Raw genomic sequence first — 27,016 nt, 5'->3', positions numbered from 1 at the left:
CTCCCCCACAGTCTCTTCTCCCCCACAGTCTCTTTCTTGCTTCCTTTCCTTTTCCTCCTTACTTTCCCCACGTTTCTCTGTAGTCTGTCAGACAAGGGATTCCAACATGGCGGAAAATATTGAACCTGGATCAAGTTCAGCCGTATCATGCAACACCCGAGATCATTTTTACATGGGGGAAAAGCTTCCGGAATCGATGTTGGAAGGAACACTATCCATATAAATAGAAATACATCTCGCACACACAGGCCGATACGAAGTCACATATAACCACCCTATACAGCCAACGGAGCATGTTCTACTTCTCGGTTCTAACTTTAAAAGTTCATCTAGGAGGGAAAACACAACTGGAACAACTGGATGCAGGGGGGCATCTGAGGGCCTGTTATTTTTCACCCTGCTTTTTTTGTCCAAACGCATTCAAAGGCTCCATTTCATCTCTGGCCCTCGAATGCGTTCGACTCGACGCTCCCGCCTTTGACTCTAATGCAAGCCGACACATCAGAACAATGCACATTGTCAGAGGCCTCTCCCTCTTTCAACTCATTTTTTAAAGACTTACGCAATTAAGCCATGTTCTTTTATAGTGCCAACATGAAACAGCACAGAACATCTTCCTGCAGCAGCCCAAGAGCAAGAAAGGGTTCAATATTCATGAAATATTCTAATATCCCGCGTCCCCAGTGGGGCGAAGAGGGAGAGAGAGAGAAAGAGAGAGAGAGAGGGAGAGAGAGAGAGGGAGAGGGAGAGGGAGAGAGAGAGGGAGAAATAATGATCATTCCTCATGTCAGCCAGCACGGCGGCCAGGGAGAGAGAATTATGCAACAGCGCACTTCACAAGCACTTCTCTGTGTTTTCTTTTTTAGGGTTTCGGGTAAGTGGATTATTATCCCAAGCGGTACACGAGGAAATTAATGTTCTCACCCATGTCAGAGCCTTGAATCTGGCCTTTTTTTTCGATATTTAACATCTCTGCCTATAAGCATGGCCACGTTCCGAGATGAGGGTCAAACTATTCAAACCTGGGGAGCAATTAGCATTTCGCTGGTAAATTACGGATGCGGCATGCCGGCTCCCCCTGAGATGGAGCTAGTTTGCATTTCGTTTGGAATGGTCTTTTGGCGAACGTCAAGAGCGGAGACCATTCGTTGACATCTCAATCATGGCCAGACAGACTCCAAGCTGCCAAGCGGTTGATTGACAGGCCTCTGAAGAAGACTTTAGAAAGATCGATTTCTCTTTGGTTTCTTGTTTATTTGTTCCAGCGGTGTGAAATGTGACTGAAATACAAACAGCTCAATGGCAGAATGTCGGAGAATACGTTGCATTTTTTTTTGGGCAACTCACTCATAATGAAACGCCATGTACTTTCAAATTGTCGGTGACATTTACAAATGTAGCACCGGGTTTTAAAATCTGTTATGTTTGACCTACAACGTATTAACTAATGAAGTACGCACTTCACATAATGCCTTTAGTGCACGGATTCTGCCCTAAGGCTAATCTAGGCTCGTTGCTACTATGACACATATCGAATGCACAACACAGAGTATTTTCTTTTAGTAGTTTGTAATCTGCATTATTTATGAATGGAGCATTTGAATAATGAAGCTTGATTGTACATGTAACGGCACACCGCTCGGGGTGCACGGCCTTAAAGGTGTCCGTGTGATTGTATACTTCCCTAATGGAGCTTAATGGATTGTGTGCGGCTCTCTGCTGCTCTAATGGGGTGAGATGTCTGAGAGGTCTTTGTTCCCTGGCTCGCGCTCCACTCTCCGCCTGACCTGCAGTTTAAAACCTCCCCACTGACACTCAGACGAGACCGGGGGTTAGCTTTGGCAAAATCACCCCAGGGGACTCGCAGGACTTCCATCCTCCAGTGCTGACCTCGATTGACAGCATCAAAAAATACCCCGAATGTCCGCTGTCTCTGTGCGGATTTCCCTCAGGAAACAACAACAAACCATCCGTAATGGGATACCGTAAAGATCACAAGGCCTGCTGCCTATTAGCTCTCGAAAGTAATTTGAAAGAAATGAAAACAAATCGAGCTAAAGGCATTAGTCAGGCAGGAATAGACTGTTTGCTTACTTTATTTATGGCAACTTTCATTTTTAACAGCGTTAGTATTTGCAGACGAGATGCAGGAACGGCTATCAGAGCACTACTGTTCCTGCTCACCATGGCAACACACCGAATGAATAAATGCACTTCCCAGTTAACATGCAAGGGCCATGACAGGGCAATTACATCATGCAAAGTTGATTTTCCTCCAGACTGAGACAATGGGCCACTTCATTATGGTGACCTAAAAAATCCTATTGGTCTTATCGCACCTCAGAATGAATGAATGAATAAATAAGTATCGTTTTTACCAGTCAACACTCGCAGTGTGAAAGAGACAAGGGGAAAAAACAAAGGGAATGACCAGACAGAAGCAAAGAGAAGGTCTGGAAAGAACAGAGAGAGACCAGAGGAAGACAGGGAAAGACATGTCTAGGAGTTGAGGCAGCAGGAGAGAAAATACCGTGGCACATTATTGAAGGACGCTTCGGCGCTAAGCTGCTTATTGATAAAAGCACTAATCTGGCTGGCAGAAGGTAAGGAGGCTGGCGATAAAATATCTGAGCTAAAGGCAATGCCATCAGGGAGCTGAGCCTCCACACGGCTTTACCTAAAGGAGCTTCTCATTTTTATTTTTACATAAAAGTGTGAACCTGACCACGGGTTGCTCGCAGAATGAGTTCCCGCCAGAGGAGAGAAAAAACGAGGCGGTGAATGGCCCTGGCTTTCATCAGTGCAGATAGAACGAGCGAGAATGTCACTGTCTACGTTTTCACTTATCTCCGATTATTTCCTCTGCTACATCCACAAGCAAGATGGTAATTTGATGCAATAAGAGATTTGACACCTCTGGCGTGGCGGACGGATTTAGAGAGAGACACAGAACCCTGATAGCTTGCGATAGACCAAAAAAAAAAAGTTTTTTTGAATCTAAGTTCACATAAATCAAACTCTTTGGGTTGTGTGCAGAAATATATTTAGCAGGAAATGAATCTGACTGTGAGCCCCTGGATATTACCATAATCACTATCATTATTGTCATCCTCATCTGCGCCCACATCATCATTAGTCTCCCATCTGCGTGCTACCGCTGTGTACTGCTCCATCCATTACTATGACAACATCAGGCATCTTCTCCACGATCTACAGAGCAAACCACTTCTGCCCTTAAAGCATCTCCTGGGCTAGGGCTGTAATCCCTCTTAACAGGTAATCATTGGGATGTTAGATCAAAATCTCCACCTTGCTCGCGGGGGGACCACTGCAGAAGCTGAAGGGTTTCGAGCAGACCGTTTCCACCGCTCCGACCTCGACTTTCAGAAAGGGTTTCGCTTCGGAGAGAAACAGAGAAGAAAGAGAGGGAGACGATCCAATTCCATCGCATGTACTTCTGCCCAGGCGATCCCAGCTTGCTTGTCAGGATCATGAGAATCGATTAGCCTAGACTGAAAAAGGCCTTCTGACCCTCATTTGCTGCAAGTGGAGATCCAACGCGGCGCTGAGATCTTATGAAACATTCTGGCAAGACAACTGGTTCGGAACGTACCGAGCTGGTTGCGGGCCAAAAACTGGGTTGACTCACACACAATGGCTGTAAAAGAAATTGTCAGGTTCTGCCTGGAATGGTTATGAGGCCTTATCTCCACTAATGCTCTGGACAAGATCACTCATTTGGAATATGTCCGTTGAGTGCGCTAAACCCCTGAGCACTTGTCCAGGCCAATCGATTCCAAAGTGTCAGCCAAAGCCAGTCAATCAGTAAGTGCCTGCAGAGACCACGGGCTCCCATGCACCATAGCCCTATATAAACAATGATGCATAATAGAGCTATTCCCTCCACTTCCTGTCACCTATTTAGCCCTCGCCATGTTGACAAGATCACACCGGCGGGGTGCAGTATGTAGTGGTAGGTGCGCTGCAATTCCTCATTAGCAGGGTAATGTCCCTCAGACTATGAACGCTCTCAGTTGTAGGCCTATTTTAGTCCAAAGGTATTTGTTTATAATTGCTTTGCTCATTTTTGCCTTGCAGGCAAGCGAGCCGGAATAGGGAGGGGGCCGGAGGGAGGGGGGTCTTGATCTCTCAAATTCCTGTCAGTGCCTCAGTTGTGGGAGGCCCCTGCACCTGATGGTGGATCGCTCCGCCGAGAGAGTGCCGAAGGCTGCAGGTATTGTGCTCTAATGAGGAACAGTCTGGAGGTATTACGGGGTGGATCCACCGTGGGGGCAACAATCGGAGGGGGGTGGGGGTAGGAGGGGGGGCAGGTTTGAAGGGGTTTACAACTGCATTCTGTCACGGATATCAGCCAGCCGCAGCCGGGGAGAGCAGATGCTTGAAAAAGCTGAAGGCTTGCCTGCGAGGAGGTGAAGAGAGTGAAAGAGGCGCAACTCAAAAGAGCGAGAAGGGCCACTAAAAGCACAGTATATTTTACGCCTTCAGCTTCTTTTCCCAACTGCGCAGGGGTTGATTCATTGCCAGACTCACTTCACAATACAGGGGGCATAATTTACTCAAGAGAAAGAACGAGCGAGAGCGGGTCACGAGAGAGACAGCGAGGAGGGGAAGAAGAAGAAGAATTCTTCGCAGAAATGCATAGCCTCTTGACGGACGATTTTCTTATCTTATAGCCTTGCTTGCCACAGAGAGGGAATATGAGGCGCGAGTGGTAGATATCGAGATAGAGAGATGGAAAGGGGTGATATGCTGGAAGCTATGGATGGCATGGCCTGGCTTTGTGCTATTTTTCAGCTGTGGCGATTCTAAAAAGAAGAATTTCCGAGTTGCTTCCGCTTGCTTTCCTCCTTTGGAGCGGCGCAAGATGGTCACAGCAGGCTGATGACGGAGGGGTTTGGGGAATAATCTCTCGACACACTGGCTCCTGGAGTTCACGCTGGGTGAAGAAGGTTAAGCGAAGTGTTCCGTTAATTAAAGCCTACCCTAAAATCCCCCCTCGCATCCCTGCCTCCCAATCCTGTGGCACCAGTCGAGTCTGAAGCTGTGGAGAGCTGAAGGGGAAGCCGGAGGAGGGGGGGGACAACACTGCGCTATCTCTGTCTAATAAGGGATTTTAATTGTGTGGATTTAATTTAAGCGCAGATTTACAGCTTCACAAGCTCTCATCACGCCCACTTAAAAATAACTGGGAAAGTCGCTCCCTTGATCTAGCTCCGGGTGCCAATGTCTTCCACTCTATCCTGAAGGAGGAGGGACACATCGTTAAAATACGAGCCTCGTACGGAATGATAGGCTGGTATAATCCATCGCTGTGGTTTTATATCACGAATCATGGGGTTTAATTACCACAAGACTGGGACTACATCTGTCTGACAAAAGCAACACTTTCACATCTTTCCTTAGGTTGCTTACATTTTATGGGCCTATTATTTTTTTTTATTTGCGCTCAACACTTTTCTTTTATGTTCGGATGGTAGCTCAGGCAGGAAAGTAGGCGCTTTCTCCTTTTCATTAAACACTTATTCATGAGGGAAAATGTATCATGGGACAAGTGTATCATGATCCTTGTGCCATGTATCTGAATGTATTGCTACATACCTATTTAAATGCAGTGTGAAAAATGTGTCACGTCCGTGCTGTGACCAACCTAATTATCAGCCCTGTTCTATCAGCTGAACAAGTAGTCCCTTCAGCATCCCTCACACAATCAAACACATTTGCAGGGTAGAAGGAAAGTGCACTGGGAAAACCTTTGATATGTCACACAATACACTCCCACGTTTGTAATCATGTCTTTGAGGGAGTATTTCCAATGCTTGAGGTGTTATTTCCAAGTGCTCCGGCTGACCCAATCCCAACCTAAACCTCAGCAACTATTTACTCCTGTTAGTCAAATGCACCACTGGTTAGTCAGACTGAAATCTGTTTACAAATGCAAATCAGTTGAAACGCAACATGTTATTGACCACTTGCAACAACTAACTGAGAAACTCACATCAGGGGCTGACCTGAAGGAGCTGTGAAGCCTCTGAGATTGAACTGAAACCTGTTGTAAATGCTTCTCGTGTACATTTACACTTCAGTTTGTATGCAAACAACCTCAAATCCAGATATAATCCAGATATAATCCTGACGCATGGAATGACCGGGTTTAAATAGGCTCTAAAAGATCGGCTTTTGCCTTTTGAGAGCTAAGAGGTATAGACGAATTTCAGTATCATAATATTTTTCACATAGATCACAGTAAGTTTGCTAATAAAGTTGCTTCCAAGCTAAGTTACTTCCAATGTTTCTGAGCTAAATGAATCAGAATGTGTTTCAAACTTGTCAAAGGTAGGCTTAGAAAAGGATTGACAAATTAATAACACATTAATACATATTAATTACTCGTTCAATTTTATGTATTTTGGACAATGTGAAGCACTACACTGCAGTTAACCATTAAGTCCTGTATGCCACTGTGCCTTCAACATGGTGGTGGTAGTATGAGGGAAGACTGATTGAGGGAGGGGGGAGAACTCTGAGAACTCAGTCTGGAGTTCTGGGCAGCTTCTGCCTGCAGCTAGAAGGCCAGACCCCCCCCACCCCGCCCCCTCATAGCTGTAGTAGGACTGATGTAGGACTGAGGAACAGGGAGGAGATGGGGTGGCGGTGGGGACTGCGAACACTTCATCACGGGGACAGAAGGTGAGGATGTGAATTTATAGGAAGTTAGATTGGAAGAAGGAGGGGTATCAGGCATGTCCCTCCACCCAAACTTCAGTTATAACATAATACATTACATTAAATAAAGGAAAGCAGAAAACATGTTTACTGACATATTATTGGTCTTACTAAAAAAACAAAGATAGCTCTAACTTCTTTCTTGGTGCTCTAATATCTTTAAAATACTAACACTAACATGTAGAAAACTAAAAACAATAGGACACTACTGTTTACTGTTTACTGGACTGGAATGTTTCATGGATATAAAATTAAAAATCAACATCATGATATGTCAGTATCATAGTACGTTGGTATAGGCACTATATTATGCACCACTAGCAAAATTTCTTTAAATAAAATCTGTAGTTTTTTGGTTAAAAAAAGCATTTGTTTCTCACAAGGAGCAGCCAAGTGCCTCCACAATGTGAAAATCTTCCAAACATTTCCAAGTCCTTGGGACATTTGTGCCCCCACAAATAGCTGAAAGCATCCATTTTTGTCTTTGTGTGATGTTTCCATGGTCTTCTATGTAAGTGGGTGTAAATGTTGTTGTGCTCCGCCTAACTCAACTCAGCAACCAAACCATCAGCTTTTCTAAAAAGTGTAGTTTGGGGAAGCTGCCAAAAGTCCCCACAATGTAAAAACGTTCATGCATTCCATTATCCAGTCCCCACAAAAACCTAAATACAAGGCCACACACACAGTCCCCCACACAAATCCCTCTTCACAAAGTCAGGCCATGCTTGTGTGAATTGAGCATTCAGTTTTTTTTCACCTTTGGATCAGTCTTCCCCGACAAACAAACTCCCTTTAATGACTTTTTAAGGAGCAGGACGGGGAGTGACGAACCCGGCCGCCAAGCCCAGCCTCCGCTGGCGCTAAACAGCAAACAAGGCTGCTGTGTTTACAGTGGTTAGAGGCGAGGCGGAGGGAGCCTGTCGCGCCTCAGTCACACACACACACACCTGAGCGCATCCTTGCACTCCACAATGACTCATTGTCGAGTGTATTACCGTCGGTTCCGCCAAGCCCTGCTCTCCACATCTGTCACTCCGCTTGGCTCGAGCTTTTATTATTTATTTTGGTCAATCTGTTCTGCCTGATGTGGGGAGGGATCCCTCACATGAGTTCACATCTGCCGAGAGATGTCACATGAGTTAACATCTGTCCCTGTTTTTGTACGCCTGTCAGTCAACTCGGCCACGGGCTCCAACGCGCAGACAGGCTGCGGGGTAATGATCGGATGTCTGAGCGAATACAGGATACAGGCCAATCGGTAAACACATACAGTCTTATGCAAAAGTTTGGGCACTCTGGTGAATAGTAGATTTTGTTGGTTTTCTAGTAGCAAAGAAGTTAACACACCATCTATTAACTTAAATCGAGTCAAATCAAAGTTTATTTATATCGCACATTTCACAACAGGTGTTTGTCATGAAGCAGCCTTACAGAAAAATCCGGGTCCAAGCCCCTATGACCGTCACCAGTGGTGACAGTGGCAAGGAAAAACTCCCTAAGAGCAAGAGGAAGAAGCCCTGAGAGGAACCAAGACTCAAAAGGGGAACCCATCCACCTCTGTTCGACACCATGTAGCAAAACAATATGCAATTTCTGCTAATTTTAATGCACAATTTTAATCTATTTGCTTTTTGAGTTTAACATATTGGAAAAAATGATAAAACGCAAGATCTGCCATGTGCCTACACTTTCGCACAGGTCACATTTTATGTTTTGTTTTTTTTTCTAAAATTCAGCGAATAAGCAGAAATTGTGCATTAAAAACTTTGTAGATGTGCATTCCCACAAATTATAGTCTTTTCAATTAGAAAATGAACAAAATTTGACCAAGGGTGCACAAACTTCTGCATTAAAATGTTTAAGATACACACACTTTATAGCTGCACAATTACTGTTAATCATTGCAATTATATCAACCTTGACAATACTGATCACATGTCGGCAGTATGCAGATAAGCCTCCACCCACTGTTTTATTGTGTGATGCAAGCATAGATGACAACTGTGGTGAGGCATTAGGTCACTGGTCAGCCTAGATCTAAAGTTGGGAGGTCAATGGCCTCACCAGTCCTAACACAAAGCTACAGAATAGCTGTGATGAAAATGAACATGACAGTGAAAAAGCAAAAAACAGAAAGAAAACAGGTGCAACAGCGACCAGCATGTGCGAACTTGACGTAGGAAGTAGCCTGGCTTCGTGGTCAATTACTGCAACAATACCAATACGATGTTTAGCGAGATTTAACTGACTTAATTTCACATTTTTGCTGTGTTTTTCGCTTCGAATTTTACTGTCACTTAGTTAAGACATTATCATTTCAGTGAATTCTGAACACATTTCTCAAAGAGATCTGGCTAATTTAATCACTTCTCCTATTTATCCGCTGTTATCTGTTCATAATGTTACAAGAGATAACACCAAAATTATCACAGCATCAACTTTCTTCTTGAAATTTCTGGTAATTTATGAACGGTTTGTTTGTAAACTGTTGAAAACTGGCCAAGCTTACAATATCACAAGCCAAATGCAATGAGGGTTGGGATGTAACGGAATACAAGTATTGAGAATATATATTCAGTATACAGAGAGTAAGTACTGTATTCAGTCCAAGTTATGCTATTCAGAATAAAGAATACTTTCACAATGTTTACCCACTAAATTTAAAAAATATAAACCATCTTTAACTCTTTATAATCACAGGCTTATTACATACTAAGGCTTATTATTCAGTAACTACAGGGGCTTCAATGCAAACTGGGTTATTCTTAGGTTATATAAGTGTGTAATAAAACTTTGGGCCTTTTGCTTGTTGCCCACTCCACTACTTGGGGGTGGGGGGCTGGGGTGACTTTGAGACTCACTGATAGTCATTTTTGTATAGGTGGGGGCCCAATGAATTATTAATTATAATAAGGTCACTCGACCTGCAACTGTATTGTTTTACGGCTGCTGTAGTCATTTCTAAAGCCGTCAATGCTGGTGCCCTAGCACTGCCACTCCAATGTAACTGAAGGGAAGCACTATGATGCAACTTTCAGTGAAGTCCCTGAGATTTATTGAAAATATTGACATAGGAGAGGTCCACATCCGCACACACAAAGGAAACAGCTTTCATTAGATTAGATCAGTTCAAAAATCCTTTTTTTCTTATGTGAAACTCCGTATTAAACCCAAATAGGCACCCATGGCTGCAAACATACTGACCAATCACTATGTGCTTAACAAACAAATAATTTCAGTAAATCAAATGCAGGTCAATCTTTCAGGCCTCTCCAGTGCATTTTTAGCATAAAGCAAGGCAAATCACAATCGCAATACGTAGCAGTGTAATCGCAATATGGTATTTTGTCCATATCATGCAGCCCTAGCATACACGCCACATCCACATCTGCATGCATGCGATTTCAGACACATGAAACTAGCACAATGATAGACATACGCACGCACACGATATCCATAGCTGGAGTCTGTTGTCACTTCCATGCCATATGCTGTCCATCACAGAGCCGGCGCTGCTTTGGGTGACTGTTCTCTCCAGTCAGTGAGTCCACAGGGCCTGCGCTCACCCCAACTGTCAGCTAGCATCTGCTGGCATTACCAAACAGAGTGCTGGTACTGACGGAGCCGGAGCCCACGCATCCTCAAACTCTGTCTCACGCATATCTGCTGCCTACTAACCATCACTAACATACTCACTCAGGAGAATAGGCTCTACCTGATACTGCTCCACGTCCCCTGGGCTCCCACACACAGACATACGCACCAATCATTCTGCTTCGACTACTTAAACGTTACTCCCTCGCCTTACTCGGAATTAATGCGCCGGATTAGCATCTAAATGCATTCAGCCAAAACAGTGCGGAGAAAATGGCCGCGGATCTGCTTGGTGGCAGGAGGTCAGATATGAGCATCCCCCTCTGTGTACCAGTCAGAATACTGACTCTACAGGGAGAGTGACAGATATGCACATTTTACACCCTACTTAACCTCCACCAGATAGGAATTCTAAACCAATTATGCAAAGAGAAGCAAACACAATCTGGGCTAAATTTAGATTCCTAAAGGGTCCAAATGACACAAAAAAAGGTGTGGTGCATGCTGAGTGACTTCATTTTATCCAGCCTTGTCTTTGTACTGCTTGTCTGGGGCCATATCTCTCCGTCAAATTGAACTAACCCCATCAAGGTTAGCAAACAACAAACAGCGGCGCGTTTATTTTCAAGTTTGTTTGATATTTCGAGTGAACTGTTGAAAGCAAACTGTCTTCAGTAAACCATTGTAATTGACTGAGCAGTGATTAAAGCAATTTTTTTAGAGACTGAGCAGCCTCCGAGACACAACGGAAATAGGCTATAGACAACATGTCACTATGCAAGAGCTATTACTCCTCGTTTTTTCTCCCTTCTGTGCCAAAACCTGACTGTTAAAGGTATTACTCTTCCACGCTATAGCTTTTACTGTGTGCCAGAGACATATAAAAGGAAAGGAAATAAACACCATGCTCATTATTTTAGCTGCTAAATACAGCAGCCATCTAATCTACTGAGATGAATTCAGATTTAGGGTTATTTTCAGCAGGCGATTTTCTATATCTGCAATTAATCATATGTTTACAAACTCTCACCGATTTTGTGCTGTATTTCGGCTGATTGGTCTTGTAACTGTAATCCGAGTACTGGTCCGAGCCGGTAGAGTTGTCATCTCCTCCTGTTCCCACAAAGGTGTTTGTAGCAGGGAGCTCCTGGACAGCCTGGTGCTTCTGGGAGGCAGATGGAGACTGGGCCTGGAGCTGAATGGAGGGCAGGGGTGAATTGGAACGGTAATGTCTGCCCAAGTCGGGGCTGCCAGGCGGGTAGGTCAAGGGTAGGTGGATCCTAGGGCTGTCGTTGACCCCATCAATGTTAAATTTCAAACTCTTCTGGAGGCTAACTTCCTCTTCTTCTCCAAGAGGTTTGGGTGACTTTGGAGGCTTGCCCTTTCTCCCTTTTTTGCCCTTGATGCTCTTTGGCCCTTGCTTGGGGGCATATAGGTCCTTGGTCTCCTTCTTGCCAGCTTGGTAGCCGCTCTTGGTTTCTCGCTGGAGACGATGCCTGATGAAGACTACCACTATGATTACAGTGACAACTCCTGCCACACCAGCCAAGCTGCCATACACAATGTTGCTTCTCTGGGTAGCTAAACCATAGTCTGGGTCACCTGCAATGTCCGTATCCAGAGGCGTGTACAAACTATGTCCCACTAGAGCCTCCACGAGGCTGACATTTGCAATGGTCTCATTAACGTAAATGTGAACCAAGGCAATGGCGTGGCGTGAAGGCTTACCCCTATCGCTCACTTTCACCACCAAGCGATGCAGGCCTCCATGTTTTCGAGTCAGTTCCTTGGATAGTTTGATCTCCCCATCAGAGGGAGAGATGTCGAAGAGGTCATGGGGATTCCCGCCAGTAATGCTATAGACCAGTTCAGCATTGGAGCCAGAGTCTATGTCTTCTGCCTCCACTACTTCAACAACACTGTCAGGTGCAGCCAAAGGAGACAAACGTCTGAAAGATGAATTTGAAGGTTTGGTAACAACAGGAGCATTGTCGTTCTCATCAAGAACATTGATGGTCACACCAACATAAGATGACCTCGGAGGTTCCCCTCCATCCACTGCTTTGAGTCGAAAGGTGTAGCTGCTTTCTTTCTCCCGGTCAAAAGAGATGCTGGAAAGGATGGTCCCTGTGCCATTCTGGACTACAAACTTTCCAACATCAGGTTCCACGGAGAGCTGCACTTGGGCATTTTCACCCTTATCCATGTCTAATACAGTCACCATGCCGACAGGGCTAAGCGGTGGCATATTCTCCTGGACAGAGAAGCTGTAACTACTCAGCATAAACTTGGGATCATTGTCGTTCCTATCCAGAACTTTAATCACAACTGTGGCCGTTCCTCTGTGGCTGGGAACACCCTTGTCGGCCGCAGTAACACGGAACTCATAGCGTTCCTTGTGCTCACGGTCAAGTGGGCTCCTTGCTCGTACTTCCCCTGAGCTGGGGTCGATCTCAAATAGGCCCCTTGTTGAGGAGTCCGCAATGATGCTGTAGACAAGCTCTGCATTGGTGCCACTGTCCGCATCCTGAGCAACAACATCAAGAACCTTCTCTCCTGGTTGGTTCTCTTCAGCAAACTCTACTTCGAACAGTGGTGGTGAGAATATGGGAGAATTGTCATTAGTGTCAGTCACCTGTACTTTCAGGGAATTGGTGCTGGACAGAGCTGGGTTGCCTGAGTCGACGGCCACAATCTCCACCCGGTAGTCCCTGACCCGCTCGTAGTCCAGAGGCGTGGTAGTCTGCAGGAAGTACTTCTTCTTGTTATCGATAGAGGAATCGCCAGCTGGCCGGAGCTGGAAGGGAACATCACCTGCCACCACACAAGTCACCACAGCATTCTCTCCCTCATCCTTATCTGAAACCTGCACGAGGGCCACCGCTGTGCCAACTGGCATGTCCTCTGATATATTTGCTACCCCATCACTATGGGTCCTAAGACCAATACCACGGATCTCCACAGCTGGTGCATTGTCATTCTGGTCAGTCACCTCAATGGAAACATATGCTGTGGAGCTTTTGGGAGAGGGACCTTTGTCCCGGGCAATGACATGAAATTTCAGGCTGCTGATCTCCTCACGATCCAATGAACCTCTGACAGATATGATGCCAGTTGAATGGTCGATCTGTAGCAGCTTTGGCACTGGGTCGCTGGCCTGATGTATGGTGTATTCTATCTCACCATTTGCACCAAGATCAGAGTCGTTGGCCTTGACCTACAAGCAAAAAGATTAAAAAGAGATGAGAACTCAGAATGAAATATCTGTAAAGCTTTAAGTACTAACAGCCTAAAAAGTCACACAGAGAGGATGTGGTAGGTTCAAAGACATATCAACATAAATGTATTTAACCCACCAACATAGATATTTAGAACATAAATCTGGGCAAGTTACAAAAATGTTCTAATCCTGAGGCAGTTCTAAAAAGAACTGCATTCCTAAAAACATGATCTGAGGCACCACAGTCCCATATGTAAAATAATTTAAAAGCTGTTTCACAGTTTAGTTAAATTATTTAAGTCTCTGAAAGACTGACCACTAGAGAATATTGCAAGGGCTATTAAAGTCATGAGGAAATAAAAGGTTCATCCAGGACAAAGTTACTCAGGAATAGAAGTAAAAAAAAAACAACTGTGTATTAAGTCAACCTATATTTTTCAAGCAATTAAGCTAGGTGAACTTAGCGAACCAGGCATTGCTCTGCTGATATAAAGCATCAAAGCAAAGAGAAAGTAGTTGGGGGGTTAAGACAGCAGTGCTCATTAAAAACTTGCACACTCCCTGATGATGCAATATACTTCCTCTCCTTCCTCACTGAGATCTAAAGGTTAACAGTACTGTATATCTCTCTTTTTGTACCTGCAATACTGAGTGCCCAACAGGACTGTTCTCTGAAACTTCTGCTTCGTAGGAGGATTTCTCGAACTGGGGGGCATTGTCATTGGCATCCGTGATGACGACTCTCAGCAAGGCACTGCTGTAGCGAGGTGGGGTTCCCCCATCCACAGCTTTGATGGTTAGGTCGTAAGAGTCTTTCAGTTCCCTGTCCAAGTTTCCCAGCACAATGAGCTGAGGCAATTTCTCGCCCCTGTCATTTGCCATTTGCAGGCCAAAGAGCGCACCAGCCTCAGGTCCAGCGTTCAGGTCATACTTAACTACTCCATTCCGTTCTGTGTCTTTGTCAGTGGCCTGGGGGATGGAGAAGGTGGCCCCCATATGAGCGTTCTCCTGCACCGAGAGAGTAAGGACAGGTGAGGGAAACTGCGGGGTGTTATCATTGATGTCCAGCACTTCAATCCGTCCCTCAATCAGCCGGGGGCTCTGGTTCTGGATGAGGTCTGTGACAGACACTTCAAACTCCAGAAAGCATGGCTTCCCCTTGATTCGGCAATCCTTCAGGGTCTCTCTGTCTATGGGGATCTCGGTAGTGAAAATCTCCCCTGTTTTCCCATCCACCCGCAGGTAAGGGGCGCCCACCTCCAGCTTATACAGATGTCCAGTATCTGGTAAGCCCTGGTCAGCTGCCAGGCTGCCTATCAGCGTGCTTGGCGGCTGTTCCTCTCGCACGCGGTAGAGGATGCCACCCAGAGCCCCGTTGATTGAGTCCACCAGCAGGGCCCACAGCAGAAACAATCCCACAGAGAAAGCCATGATGCCCTGGGGAGGTAGCACCTCAGTCTGGAAAACAAGAGAGTGAGAAAAAAACAAGTTAAACTGACAAACAGGAGTGCGGCGAGGCAGGTTTGTCAAACAGTTTTACAAACACTTCAAAATCCTAACGTTCTAGATTTATTTTGCAGCAGAGGGCTATGTGAGGATAAAGCAGAATCCGCACACCCTGAGAACTCTGTTTTAAATACACTGCGAACACTAAATCCAGGGCTAAAAGTACTAAAAGCTCTTGGAAAACGCCTCTTCCCCTGGTACCACTAAAAGCCTCCATTCTCATTATCCTGCATTATTCATCACACTCATTTTTTTGACTAGAGGACAAAAATCACTGGTGAGACAAAGAAGGAAAAGCAGAGGAACACTGTACAAATGTTTATAAAGGAGTTTAATTGCATAAAAAATTCTATCCTCCTCTGACAGAGCATATCATAGTGTTCCTCAATTTAGCACGGGCAACAAATTCAGTGTTTCTCCTAAGACTTAGAGTTAAATCATCCTCGTTAATGCCACACAGGAAACTGCTAATTATCACCCTTTTGACTGCCTGTCCAAGCTAAGCTGCTTTTGGAAATTAATGATTTAACACCAGTAATAAGGCGGTCCTTAATGGGCTTTTTTATTAAGGAGGTATGGGTGACTGTGTGGCTCACAAAGACAATAGCTCAGCAAAGTTGCCATTATTTACAGCATCAGTTAAGCCCAGCTCATAACCAGGTTGCAATGTATTTTCCCCTAGATGTGCTAAACTCAATAGGAATTTACTAGCAATGATGCTCTCATTAGCCTAGAGGACCGAGAATTGGGAACATATCGCTTAGCTAAGGGCTTTTCATTCATCCATAACATTTAGGTGGTCCTTGTCTTTAGGACGGGGTTAGGAAGGAATATTTACACAGCAGGGACACCGTTCAGCGTCACAGAGTGCAACAGATCCTGAAGGATTTAGAACCCAGCTCGAGCGCGCTGATGCCAAGTTCCCCTATACCTAGGTCACAGAGCACCTGAAGGCCTATCCTTTATCTCACCGCACAGATTTACTTTAAAGCTTACAAGAAATCTCCATCTCATCTCGGCTCTGCTGTTTCGGGCTAATTTACACACTGTAATGCTTGTGTTTGATTTCTAACCTGCTATGCCTCCTCATTAATGAATACCCTCTATTTTAGCTTCTGCTTTGATCCATATTCCCCAAGCTAAAGACTTCACTTTTTTTCCAGGCTCCACATCATTGCAGACTTTAATTATTTCCCGAGAAGGAAGATTCCTTGTTGTGATTTGAAAGAAGAGCAGACAGTATTGAGTCGAATTGTCTTAACACCCCGACAGCAAACTCCTTGACAGTGTTTGTACGCAAAATACTCATGTTAACATCCGCGCAGGAGCACCAGACTGAACGAGGGGTCGATACAGTTTTGCACCACCATGCGAGCAGCCGTGGTCCCACAGAAAGCAAATGAGTGTAACACAAAACAGCTAAACACAGGAAAGCATAGAAATCCAATCCGAAATCCAATTCCTCTGTATCCGTTAAGATTGGGATTGCAGCATATTGATGCACTAATTGCTGGGTTATTGATGTGTCCCTTTTTGCATTTGCAGGGGCAGCCTCCTGTCGATTTGCTTGGAATGATAGCGTGGGGGCTAAAAACATGATTAGAAAGTGGGACATAAAGCCCAGTTTCTGAAGGCCTAGGCAATAACTCCATGACTGCCTGAAGCTATGGGCTGAGAGACCTTACAGAAAGGTTAATGGCTGCCTAGAGAATTCTTGCTATGAACCAGAACAATACTTTTTGGAACAATATTAATATGCATAATGTGAAAATACAGCATTCTCTAGATCTGTGATATACAGTCTAGATGTGCATTTGCTTTCTGAAGTCTTTTGGGTTTTACAGACAGGAACTGTGACAGTATGAACCTCTTCAGTAGTGAAAGATAACAGACCACCACAGATCTCACCAATGACATATGTCACAGTACCTAGAGATTAAAATGCGTTTATGTGGAACTAGGGCTGCATAATAATCATATTTTGTACTTATATGAGTGTCCGCATGGGGCAAATCATTAAGGGCTGCAATAACAGAGGAGGTCAAATCGCATTAGATGTGAGAAATGTCTAAATATAGGTCACTGATGTGCTCCCATGACCCAGACTCGAACCCTACTCGACAGTGTGCAGCACAAGTGATTTAGGCACTCTTCACTATATATGTGTATGCGTGTATATATATATATATATATATATATATATATATATATATACATATATATATATATATGTATATATATACACCGATCAGGTATAACATTATGACCACCTCCTTGTTTCTACGCTCATTGTCCATTTTATCAGCTCCACTTACTATATAGGTGCACTTTGTAGTTCTACAGTTACAGACTGTAGTCCATCTGTTTCTCTGCATACTTTGTTAGCCCCCTTTCACCCTCTTCCTTAGTGGTCAGGACCCCCATGGACCCTCACAGAGCAGGTACTATTTGGGTGGTGGGTCATTCTCAGCACTGCAGTAACACTGACGTGGTGGTGGTGTGTTAGTGTGTGTTGTGCTGGTCTGAGTGGATCAGACACAGCAGTGCTCCTGGAGTTTTTAAACACCTCAGTGTCACTGCTGGACTGAGAATAGTCCACCAACCACAAATATCCAGCCAACAGCGTCCTGTGGGCAGCGTCCTGTGACCACTGATGAAGGACTAGAGGATGACCAACACAAACTGTGCAGCAGCAGATGAGCTATCGTCTCTGACTTTACATCTACAAGGTGGACTGACAAGGCAGGAATGTCTAATAGAGTGGACAATGAGTGGACACAGTGTTTGAAAACTCCAGCAGCACTGTTGTGTCTGATCCACTTGTACCAGCACAACACACACTAACACACCACCACCACGTCAGTGTTACTGCAGTGCTGAGAATGATCCACCACCCAAATAGTACCTGCTCTGTGAGGGTCCATGGGGGTCCTGACCACTAAGGAAGAGGGTGAAAGGGGGCTAACAAAGTATGCAGAGAAACAGATGGACTACAGTCTGTAACTGTAGAACTACAAAGTGCACCTATATAGTAAGTGGAGCTGATAAAATGGACAATGAGTGTAGAAACAAGGAGGTGGTCATAATGTTATGCCTGATCAGTGTGTATCATAGTGTAGTGTATTTTTTATATTGTATTTTATGCGTGTTATTCTGAAATGTGTCTTCACTTTGAATAAGAATCATTTTTAACAACTGAAGTAAATCTACAACAAAAAAATAAATTGAGCAAAATAGCAAAAATGGAAATTAACAATATATAAACAGATGTCAATATTGCTTTTGAACTCTTATATGATAAAGGCAAGTGCATGTAAAGCCATCAGACAGCTGGAATTTGGTAAATATTACAAGTTATTTACACTGATCAGTGCAGAAAACCAGCTAATCTCTATGCTAGGCTAATGGATAGCAGCTAACCCCAAAAGACCAGCTGTTCTTTCGACTCTCTTGGTAATTGGTTATTAGTATAATGGTACTAACAAAACGAATACCTTATTAACATATCGAATGATCTGCTATATATATATATATATATATATATATATACATATATATATATATATATATATGTGTATATATATATATATATATATACACACACTTGAAAATACAAAAATGTTTATTCCACTTGCTTATAATCCCTAAGAGGTATCTGGTCAACACCTGGACAGAAGCTCTATTGAAGGAACCATTTAAAACACACTTATTATTACTTTTATTACTTCAAGGAAATCTGACTATTGTATTAACAGCCAGAATAAAGTGAACAAAAATGCGCGAGTTAATATTTCATTACCTTTTTTTGCACATTGTGCTTTAGGGTTAATTATAGCTTGGTTATATTCCTTTTTCAATTACACAATAAAAGGCAAATAAATAAATAAATAACTCTGATTCTATACTCGTTGCACACCCAGTCAGAGACACACTATTCTGATTATAATTTGTCACTTCTTACATCATCATAACACTATCCAACAGCTGAGCATTGCATATCATATCTGTATCGCACAGCCCTCAATGAGAAGCCAGGAAAGACTAACTCGCCATCAATAAAATGCAGTATGGTAATTATATTCAACACACAGCAGGAGACGCTTACACACCACCATGTTAGACTGACAAATCTTAACCTCATTTATAAAACTCATATCTGTACCAAATTCAGCTTTAAAGCTGCTTTATTTTTCATCAAACTGATTTGCCCATCCATTATTTGCAATACCACCTTTAAGATGCCTCATTTAGCCGTAATCAAGGTCCTGTTTACAGACGACACAAACATAAACAAACCATTTCACATTGTCAGTCTTCATATCATTGACTGCTGATGACTGCATTCAATATTTAGCCCACTAAAATAAGGAGGGGAGGCTAAATCCTATCTCCCTCCTTCAGCTGGAGCTTCCACTTTGTGGCTTTCCTACTTTCAACACAGCTACGTCTACCAACTCCATGACCAGCTTTATCCACCGACTTGAAAAGCACTCTATACAACTCCTAAACAGGCAAGGCAACAAACGTCTATCCACATTTGTCTTCCCACATTTTTTGTCTGAACAGAAATAACTTTAAAAAAGCAACATTTTTTTTAGATAAGAGACTTACTAAGCGCCCCATGAGTCCACGCACTCAATCTCCCCCAGATAAGAGTCCATAAACACTCACCAAACAATTTTAAATGCTGTTGATTTTACATCATTCACAGCAGCTACCAAACAAAGGTTTATTCTAACAGCTGAGAATTCAACTGTACGATCCAGAAAACAAGCGTAGGTTGGGGTAAGCATGAAAACACATAGAGGCACTGCTTGTTTCACTGGCTTATAATCCACAAATGTATCTGGTAAACATTTGAGCAGCAGCTCCACTGAAAAAGGTTTACAAAACAGGGAATAAAGCAGCAACAGAGCATTTTAAACAGCACCTATTAACTGTGTGGATTGTGATAGCAGATCATCTTAGATAAGGCTGGCAAATAAAACTGAATCACAGCAACCGAATTAAAAAAAAACCCTTGTGCTGTTAACGGAATAATCTTTGACTCTCATGCTGCTCGAGTGTACTGATGAAGTAAGTACCCGATTTTTTTTTTGTTTTTGTTTAAACTGAGGGGCTGGCGACTTATGTTCTTAACTAGAAATAGGCTGGTCAGCCAGCTAACAGGCTAAAAGAGCCAACAGCCCAAACAACTCCATCTTTAATATCACAGGCTTGAATTAAAGTACTTACGGTTTGATTAACTGTAAACCTGCAGAATAAAAGTCTAGAAGTGTCACTTGAATGACTTGCACACTTCAAATGTCTGTGTTTCCGTCAGAAGTTGTGTCAAACCCAGACTGAATCCCAAACGGCTCCGTACTCCCTAAATAGTGTTCCAGCTATGAAAGTTTAGAAATTCTAGCCTCTACAGCCAAACAGTGCATCATTTATCCAGTGTGGATGTGTCTGAATCCCTAATGACTGTTTCTTAGCTATGTCTTGCTCTGTTGGGCTGCAGGATCCAGTATTTAAATTACTACGTAGTGCACTATGTAGGGAGGAGGGAGCTATTTGAGATTCAGCCCCAGCGTGAGAAGAGGGCACCGCTGGATTGGTGGTAAATAAGACTCGTGGTGGTGATTTGGTGACCAAAAAGTACTAATAAAGTGAAAGTTTTAGCATTAAACAGTGCTGTTATCATATGTTCATTGTTATACGACAAAAAGTTAAAACGTTCATGAACTGACTGCGATATGCAGCGATGGGCGACCAAACGTTCTCTTTATTCAGCGGTACATAGTTGCTTGGCAATGATACCAAACTCTAAAGGAACTACATTTATTGGCGTAATACTTGTTTCTGTCAATGATTATTAATAATAACTTAAATTATTTTCTATAAAGTTGTGTATTTTATCATAGTTTATTTTGGCCACTGTTTAATAAAAGCAATAAACCACTTGAGGCCATGCGTTATTGTGATTTTATCATAGGGAAGGGAGTTTACTCCGCTTTGCGTCATGCCTAAGAACACCCTTCCCATGATGAAATCGCAGTAACGCACAGCCCCAAGTGGTTTATAGCTTTAATATACCGCTTTAATATATCACAAAACAATATGATATGCTTTCTGAACATATTATGGATATTGTCAGTGCTTATAGCGTCACTGACCAACTGTGTGTTTCATTACAAAGAGAGAAAAATTAAAACATGTTCAACTGGATTTAGTGCCAAATATTGAATAAAAATCATTCCATGCACAGTTTTTAATACTAATTTTTTAAATGTAGTGATCTTCACTCAAAAATATTAAATATTAGAATTAGTTAAAATATAATGCCATGTGGCCCTGCGATGGACTGGTGACCTGTCCAGGGTGTATCCTGCCTTCCGCCCAATGACAGCTGGGATAGGCTCCAGAAGGATAAGCTTTAGATGATGTATGTATGTATGTATGTATGTATAATGCCATGTGGTTTGGTGCTACAATCTTAAGTAGCTTTTAAGATACTTGACTGAGTAATACATACTTAACAAATCCATGTGAATCAAAATACACAGATTAAATAATCAACTGGACTGAATTAACTAATTTTTTGTACTTCCAAAAAATGAAATGTTGGATTTACTTAAAAATGTTAAATGGTACCACACAGCTGTGTTAAGTCACTTTCAAAAGGTTAAATTGAGTAACGACACAGTGAATTCAAGTATACCACACAACTTAGTTATCACTAAGAGGACTTAATATGGTTCTACTAATTAAAGTAGAAAACAAAAATAGAGTTAATAAGCTTAACCCCTGTGCGGTGTTGATGTGTTTGTTACTCAGTGGTCTGGTGGACCCACCGCAATGTTAAATCAATACAGCCATAACAATTTACGTAAAAATACCAGATGTTTAAAATATCACAAGTGTCCAGCGTAGGGTTCTCCTTTAGCAGCTGTAGCCAGTCAGCAGCCTGTCCGTGTTGTCCACCCTCACACACACACACACACACACACACACATATATACAAATACATACACACACACACACCCACTAACAGCAGGCCATGTAGGAGGAGAACAGAGTGAAGGACACAGCACCTTCACACTTTTACTTCCCGCTGGTTCGCCCCAACACCACATGTGTAATATAAATGTGTGGGGGGTGAACAGAGTGAAGGCACTGAAAATGGGTTATTTTATATGTTCTTCAAAGAAAATGAGCAAAGGTCAAGAATCTGAGGTTGGAATAATAATAAATCGCATCATTTTTCTTTTGGTAAACATTGAAAATGGGTCCCACAGACCTGAACACCACACAACGGTTAAGTTAGATCCGCATAATGATGTTAAGTTGTTAATGTTCTACATTGTACTGTAGTTGCACTTACAGCCAACAACAACTTGGCTTGGCTGTTCACTGTGGAGTATAAAAAAGATGGACGCACAATGGATGGTAGGCCAGGTGGCAAGAGAACACAAAATAGGTAAAACAAGTAAAGCAAATACGCAAACAGATAACGTGAGGAGCCACTGGGAAAGATGTTGAGTTTTACTCAGTCAGATTGCATTGACTAAACAAACTCTGAGGAAGTAAACCTGAGAGCTCACTTAATATCACTGAAAGAACACAACTAACCCAGCTTCACTGGGTATCAATGAGAGAAAACTGATTAAAAACAACAACAGAGCGATTTCATTTAATTAATTTCTGGTGAAAATGGTCTTCATGTACAAGTAATTCCAGAGATATTTCTGAGGAGATTAGATATAAGATAACTCACATAACGAAGGCAAAAGTCAAAGCTAAATAAGTGAGAAACTGAGTTTCTGTCCATCCTTCCACTGTGAGAAGACGACTCAGCGCTGTGGGTCTGAAAGGATGTGTAGCTGTCAAGAAGAACCTCACTGAGAAAAGGAGACGGACACATCAAACAAAGAAGCTGAACGATGGACTGACCACCCCAGAGTCCGGACCTCAACATCACTGAATGTGGTAACACTTTATTTGGACAGTCCACTTTAGATGCTTTGTAGATACTTAATTTACTTTCGAGGTACATTCAACTAAATATCTATTAAACTGACCATAATCTTCTTCAACTCTAAGCCTGCCTCTAATCCTAACCCTAACCTTGACCTCAAGCCAAAACCTAAACCCAACCCTCACCCTGGACCTAGTCCTAACCCTGGTCCATATCCTGACCCTAATCCCACTACTGTTTAGAATCAACAGATGGTTTGTTAACAATTTGAACATCTGTAGATAATCTATAAGGGACTATAGTGGACTATCCAAAGGAGACCCTCAGTGTGTTTGATTACTTCAGAAAATGCTAAACCAACTTCTAAGACTGAACTTTGGAGGTGTGTCTACAGATGTATTTGAGAAAAGCGAGTCTCCTGAAAAGAATGGAAGCTGGAATAAAGGAAAGACTGAAAAATGTGATATTATTATTTGTGTAAATGTGACAGATTATTTGTAATTTCCTGTTAAACATATCTCATAAACCTAAACCCAACCCTCACCCTGGTCCAAATCCTAACCCTAACCCCACCACAGTTAAAATCACCTGAGTTTCAATAGATAGTCTGTTAACAATTTGAACATCTGTAGATAATCTACAGGGGACTATAGTGGACCGTCCAGATAAAGGAAAACCCTGAAAGTCTTTGATTACAGAAAATGCTAAACCAACTTCTAAGACTGAACTTTGGAGGCGTGTCTGCAGATTTCTTAGAGAAACCGAAAGCGAGTCTCCGGAAAAGAATGGAAGCTGAAACAAAAGCAACACTGAAAAATGTGATTATAGGCTTTATTCATAATTTCCTATTAAATATATTTTTGTTTGTTTGTTTGTTTGTTTTTTTCCTGATGCTGAAAAATGAATAACTTGTACTTAAAGGATGCTTTGACTGGACATTATGCAAATGAAGGGTGCTCTCTGACATCTGTACAGCGCTACATGTGGCATAATAGTAGCAGCACATTAGCTATTTGCATATTATCTGCCTATGTTCACTGTGGTAGAGCTGTGAACCAATACCAAGACTAAACAGCTGCACTATAATATGACTATGAAACGACTGCTGTACCTGTCTTTCACTGCCACTACAATAACACCTAAAATAGACTGCCATCGGTGCCATATCATGTCATATATGCTCCTGTGTTTTGCCGGCAACGGTGCTTATCAAAAAGGCTATTTTAATTACCGTGGATGTGTCATATGACAATTGAAAAGCCTTTGAAGATTTTTTTTTTCTCCCACTGAGATCAGCATGCTTGCATCTTCACCGCTGCAAGATCAAGTGCACCGTCTCCATCTCAGACCTGCTTATGTGTCACCAAACTGGAAGCTCATATGCACGAAGCGCACGCTCGCCCTCCGAATCTCAGCGTTCGGCTCCTGGTGCTTAAAGTTCACGCAGACGTCTCATCGCCCTTAAGTGCTGTGACCTTTTATGTTTTCGCGCAGCTCTATATCATCTGTTATCACATTCATTCAGGTTCAACAGGTTTAGCATTTCGGCGCAGCACGGTTAAGTCGTTTAGCCTGCGTTAATGCTGCGCTCTGCGCGTATGGCCCCACGGTTTCATCAGCGAATGCGAGGAAGCGTCTGTTGACTGTTGTAGCCCATCCACCCCCTCCCCCTGACACCCCTCACCCCCTAAGCCACCCCATACACCTCTCAAAAAAAGGAAAGAAACATGAAATCATACTGCAAGGGACTGTTAACTTATTTATGCATGCACGCATGCATGCATGATGCATGCATGGCTTGGCACATCAAACCCAATCACTTTTTTTCTTGCATGTTTCTCGCTCTGTGGATCTCCACTACAAAGTTGTTGCATCGTGCTCATCTCCCCCCATTAACCAGCTTCCTGACCATTTTTTTTTCCCTGCTGCCACCAGCAGCTCACTTCAAATGACCCTTTTAAAAATGCATTTCTGCAGCGAGCCGCACTTCAGTGCAGCAAAATTGGTGACACTCGAAATCCATCAAGCCCTTGCGAACAGTCTTGGGCTGAGCCTGGTGGGGAGCTGTCTCCAATCTATCTGCAAAGATTTTTTTCTGCTTTCTGGACCAAACATTGCTCTCATTATTGAACCAGCCTGCTCAGATTGGTGCCCCAGCGTTGTCATTTATATCTAACACCAGCTTGCCACATCTATGAGGCTGTAACAACGAATAGGAAGCAGTTTTGAACAAGAAAAGAGCTGAAACGTGGCGTCTACAAGAGAAATAGTTCATCTAGACACACAGCAGAACTGAGGAGGGAGGCAAACAAGTGGCTCCTCGTCAACTGGTGACCACAGCCTGGACCTTGGACGGGCATTCCAAGCCATCTAAGATCATTTGATTCATGTTTTCGGACACATTTTCAAGCATTAAAGCACAAAAAAATGACTTTAATCCAGTCACAGCTCCGTCGGTTTTGGAATTGTTCCGTTCCACCTTAAACGGTGCAGCAGTTACATTCTGGCGCCGAAGCGCCAGACTGTTAACTACTGCACCGTTTAAGGTGGAACGGAAAATTCCGACAAGACGCTGCCAACTTGAGCCTCGTCGACCACGGATTCCTCAAGTGGCATCCTCGAGCCATTTTCTGCTTCCTAAAGTTCACGTCCTTACCTCGCTCGACCACTTACTTCTTCCACCCCCTGGCCAGCGCTGTGTCCGAGATTATCTTCTTTTGGACGGTTCCAGAGGCTGATACGAACCGGCGCAGCCTTTTAGAGCCCCGCTTCGGGCATCAAGAAAGCCTAAAATCCTCCCTCAGGTGGACAAATCCGTAAGTGGCCGCTTGGCTCATCCTCGCCATCGTCAGAAACCGAGCCGGTGCTGACAGCCAGCTAGATGGACACGAACGGACCGCAGTCGACGGCGCGCAGTTTCAGAGGAAAAAGCACCAATTACTCAACTCTCTCGCCCCAACTCACTCCTCTTCCAGCACTCTGAAGTATTTTTTGGGGGGGAGGATGCGCTTCCCCGCCAAAAGAAGAAGAAGCAAAATGACCAGCTCCTGCAAAACAGCCCCCCAAAAAAGGACAAACGAGGCTTCACAGCATCCCCTTCATAGAAACGAGCGCAGGTTTAATCCAGTGCGTTTTCCCTTCGCCTGCGTGCGCGAGTGAGCGAAGAAGTGTTTTTTCCTCAGCGCACGCGAGGAGGAGGAGGAGGAGGATGAGGAGGAGGATGAAGAAGAAGAAGAGGAGGAGGAGGAAAGGGGGGAGCCTCAGCTTCAGCAACTTCTCCGCGTCGCTCGAGCTCGGGGCTGTTTTGCTGGGGAATGCACAATTAGGTTAAGAAAAATCTGCTAATTGCCCCTCGAGTCGCGCGCGCGCGCGCACGAGCGAGCGACAGTGACCCACATCTGAATCCGAAGGTGGATTCCTTTTCTCCTTCCTTCCCTCCTTTCATCCTATTTCGAACGGAGATCTGTCTATCTGGAGTTGTTTGGTGTCTAGCGCTGGCAAATGGTCGAGCCCGATAAGCAATGAACGCTCTCTCCTCTCTCTCTCTCTCTCTCTCTCTGGAGAACTGGTAAAATCTATGTTCAGATCAATCTTAGGAGAATGATGAGTGTCGATGACTATGAAGAGCATCGATTGCATCGATTGGTGATTATTGATGACGCGTGCATCACTTGCACGTGAACACAACGCACTCCATTCAGCTCCCTTACTCTGTACTGACTCAGTAACAGTGTTAATGACGTAGAAACATGGTAATAATAATGTATTGCGTTCATTTCAATAATGTAAACTCAATGTACCGCTGTTTTCCAGCATTGATGAGTATTGATGAGGGTGAGTGTCTCTCGTGCTGGAGTTGTTTGCTGCATTCAACAGTTATTCGTCCCTTTCCTCTTTGCTCTTTTGGCGCCCCCACGGGGCGCTTGGTGGAACTAAACAGCATAGATCCTGTGTGCGCGCGTTCACGTGTCCGTGTGTTGTTGTGATCTCAC

At 43.5% G+C, this 27,016-nt stretch overlaps 1 protein-coding gene across 1 annotated transcript in view; it reads right to left on the bottom strand.

Moving 5' to 3' along the window:
- Positions 1-26,096, bottom strand: part of pcdh1a (protocadherin 1a) — a 127,459-nt gene extending 101,363 nt beyond the window's left edge. The window contains exons 1-3 of the mRNA XM_036595451.1: positions 25,681-26,096; positions 14,198-15,016; positions 11,369-13,555 (exon numbers count right to left, since the gene is read on the bottom strand). Of these exons, the coding sequence (XP_036451344.1) occupies positions 11,369-13,555; positions 14,198-14,989 (2,979 nt within the window). The 5' untranslated portion in view covers positions 14,990-15,016; positions 25,681-26,096. The remainder of the gene's footprint in view (positions 1-11,368; positions 13,556-14,197; positions 15,017-25,680) is intronic.
- Between the last annotated feature and the right edge of the window lie 920 nt (positions 26,097-27,016).

Source organism: Colossoma macropomum, unplaced genomic scaffold (assembly GCF_904425465.1).
Source record: "Colossoma macropomum unplaced genomic scaffold, Colossoma_macropomum, whole genome shotgun sequence".
NCBI lineage: Eukaryota > Metazoa > Chordata > Actinopteri > Characiformes > Serrasalmidae > Colossoma > Colossoma macropomum.
This window is presented reverse-complemented; position numbering and strand designations above follow the sequence as displayed.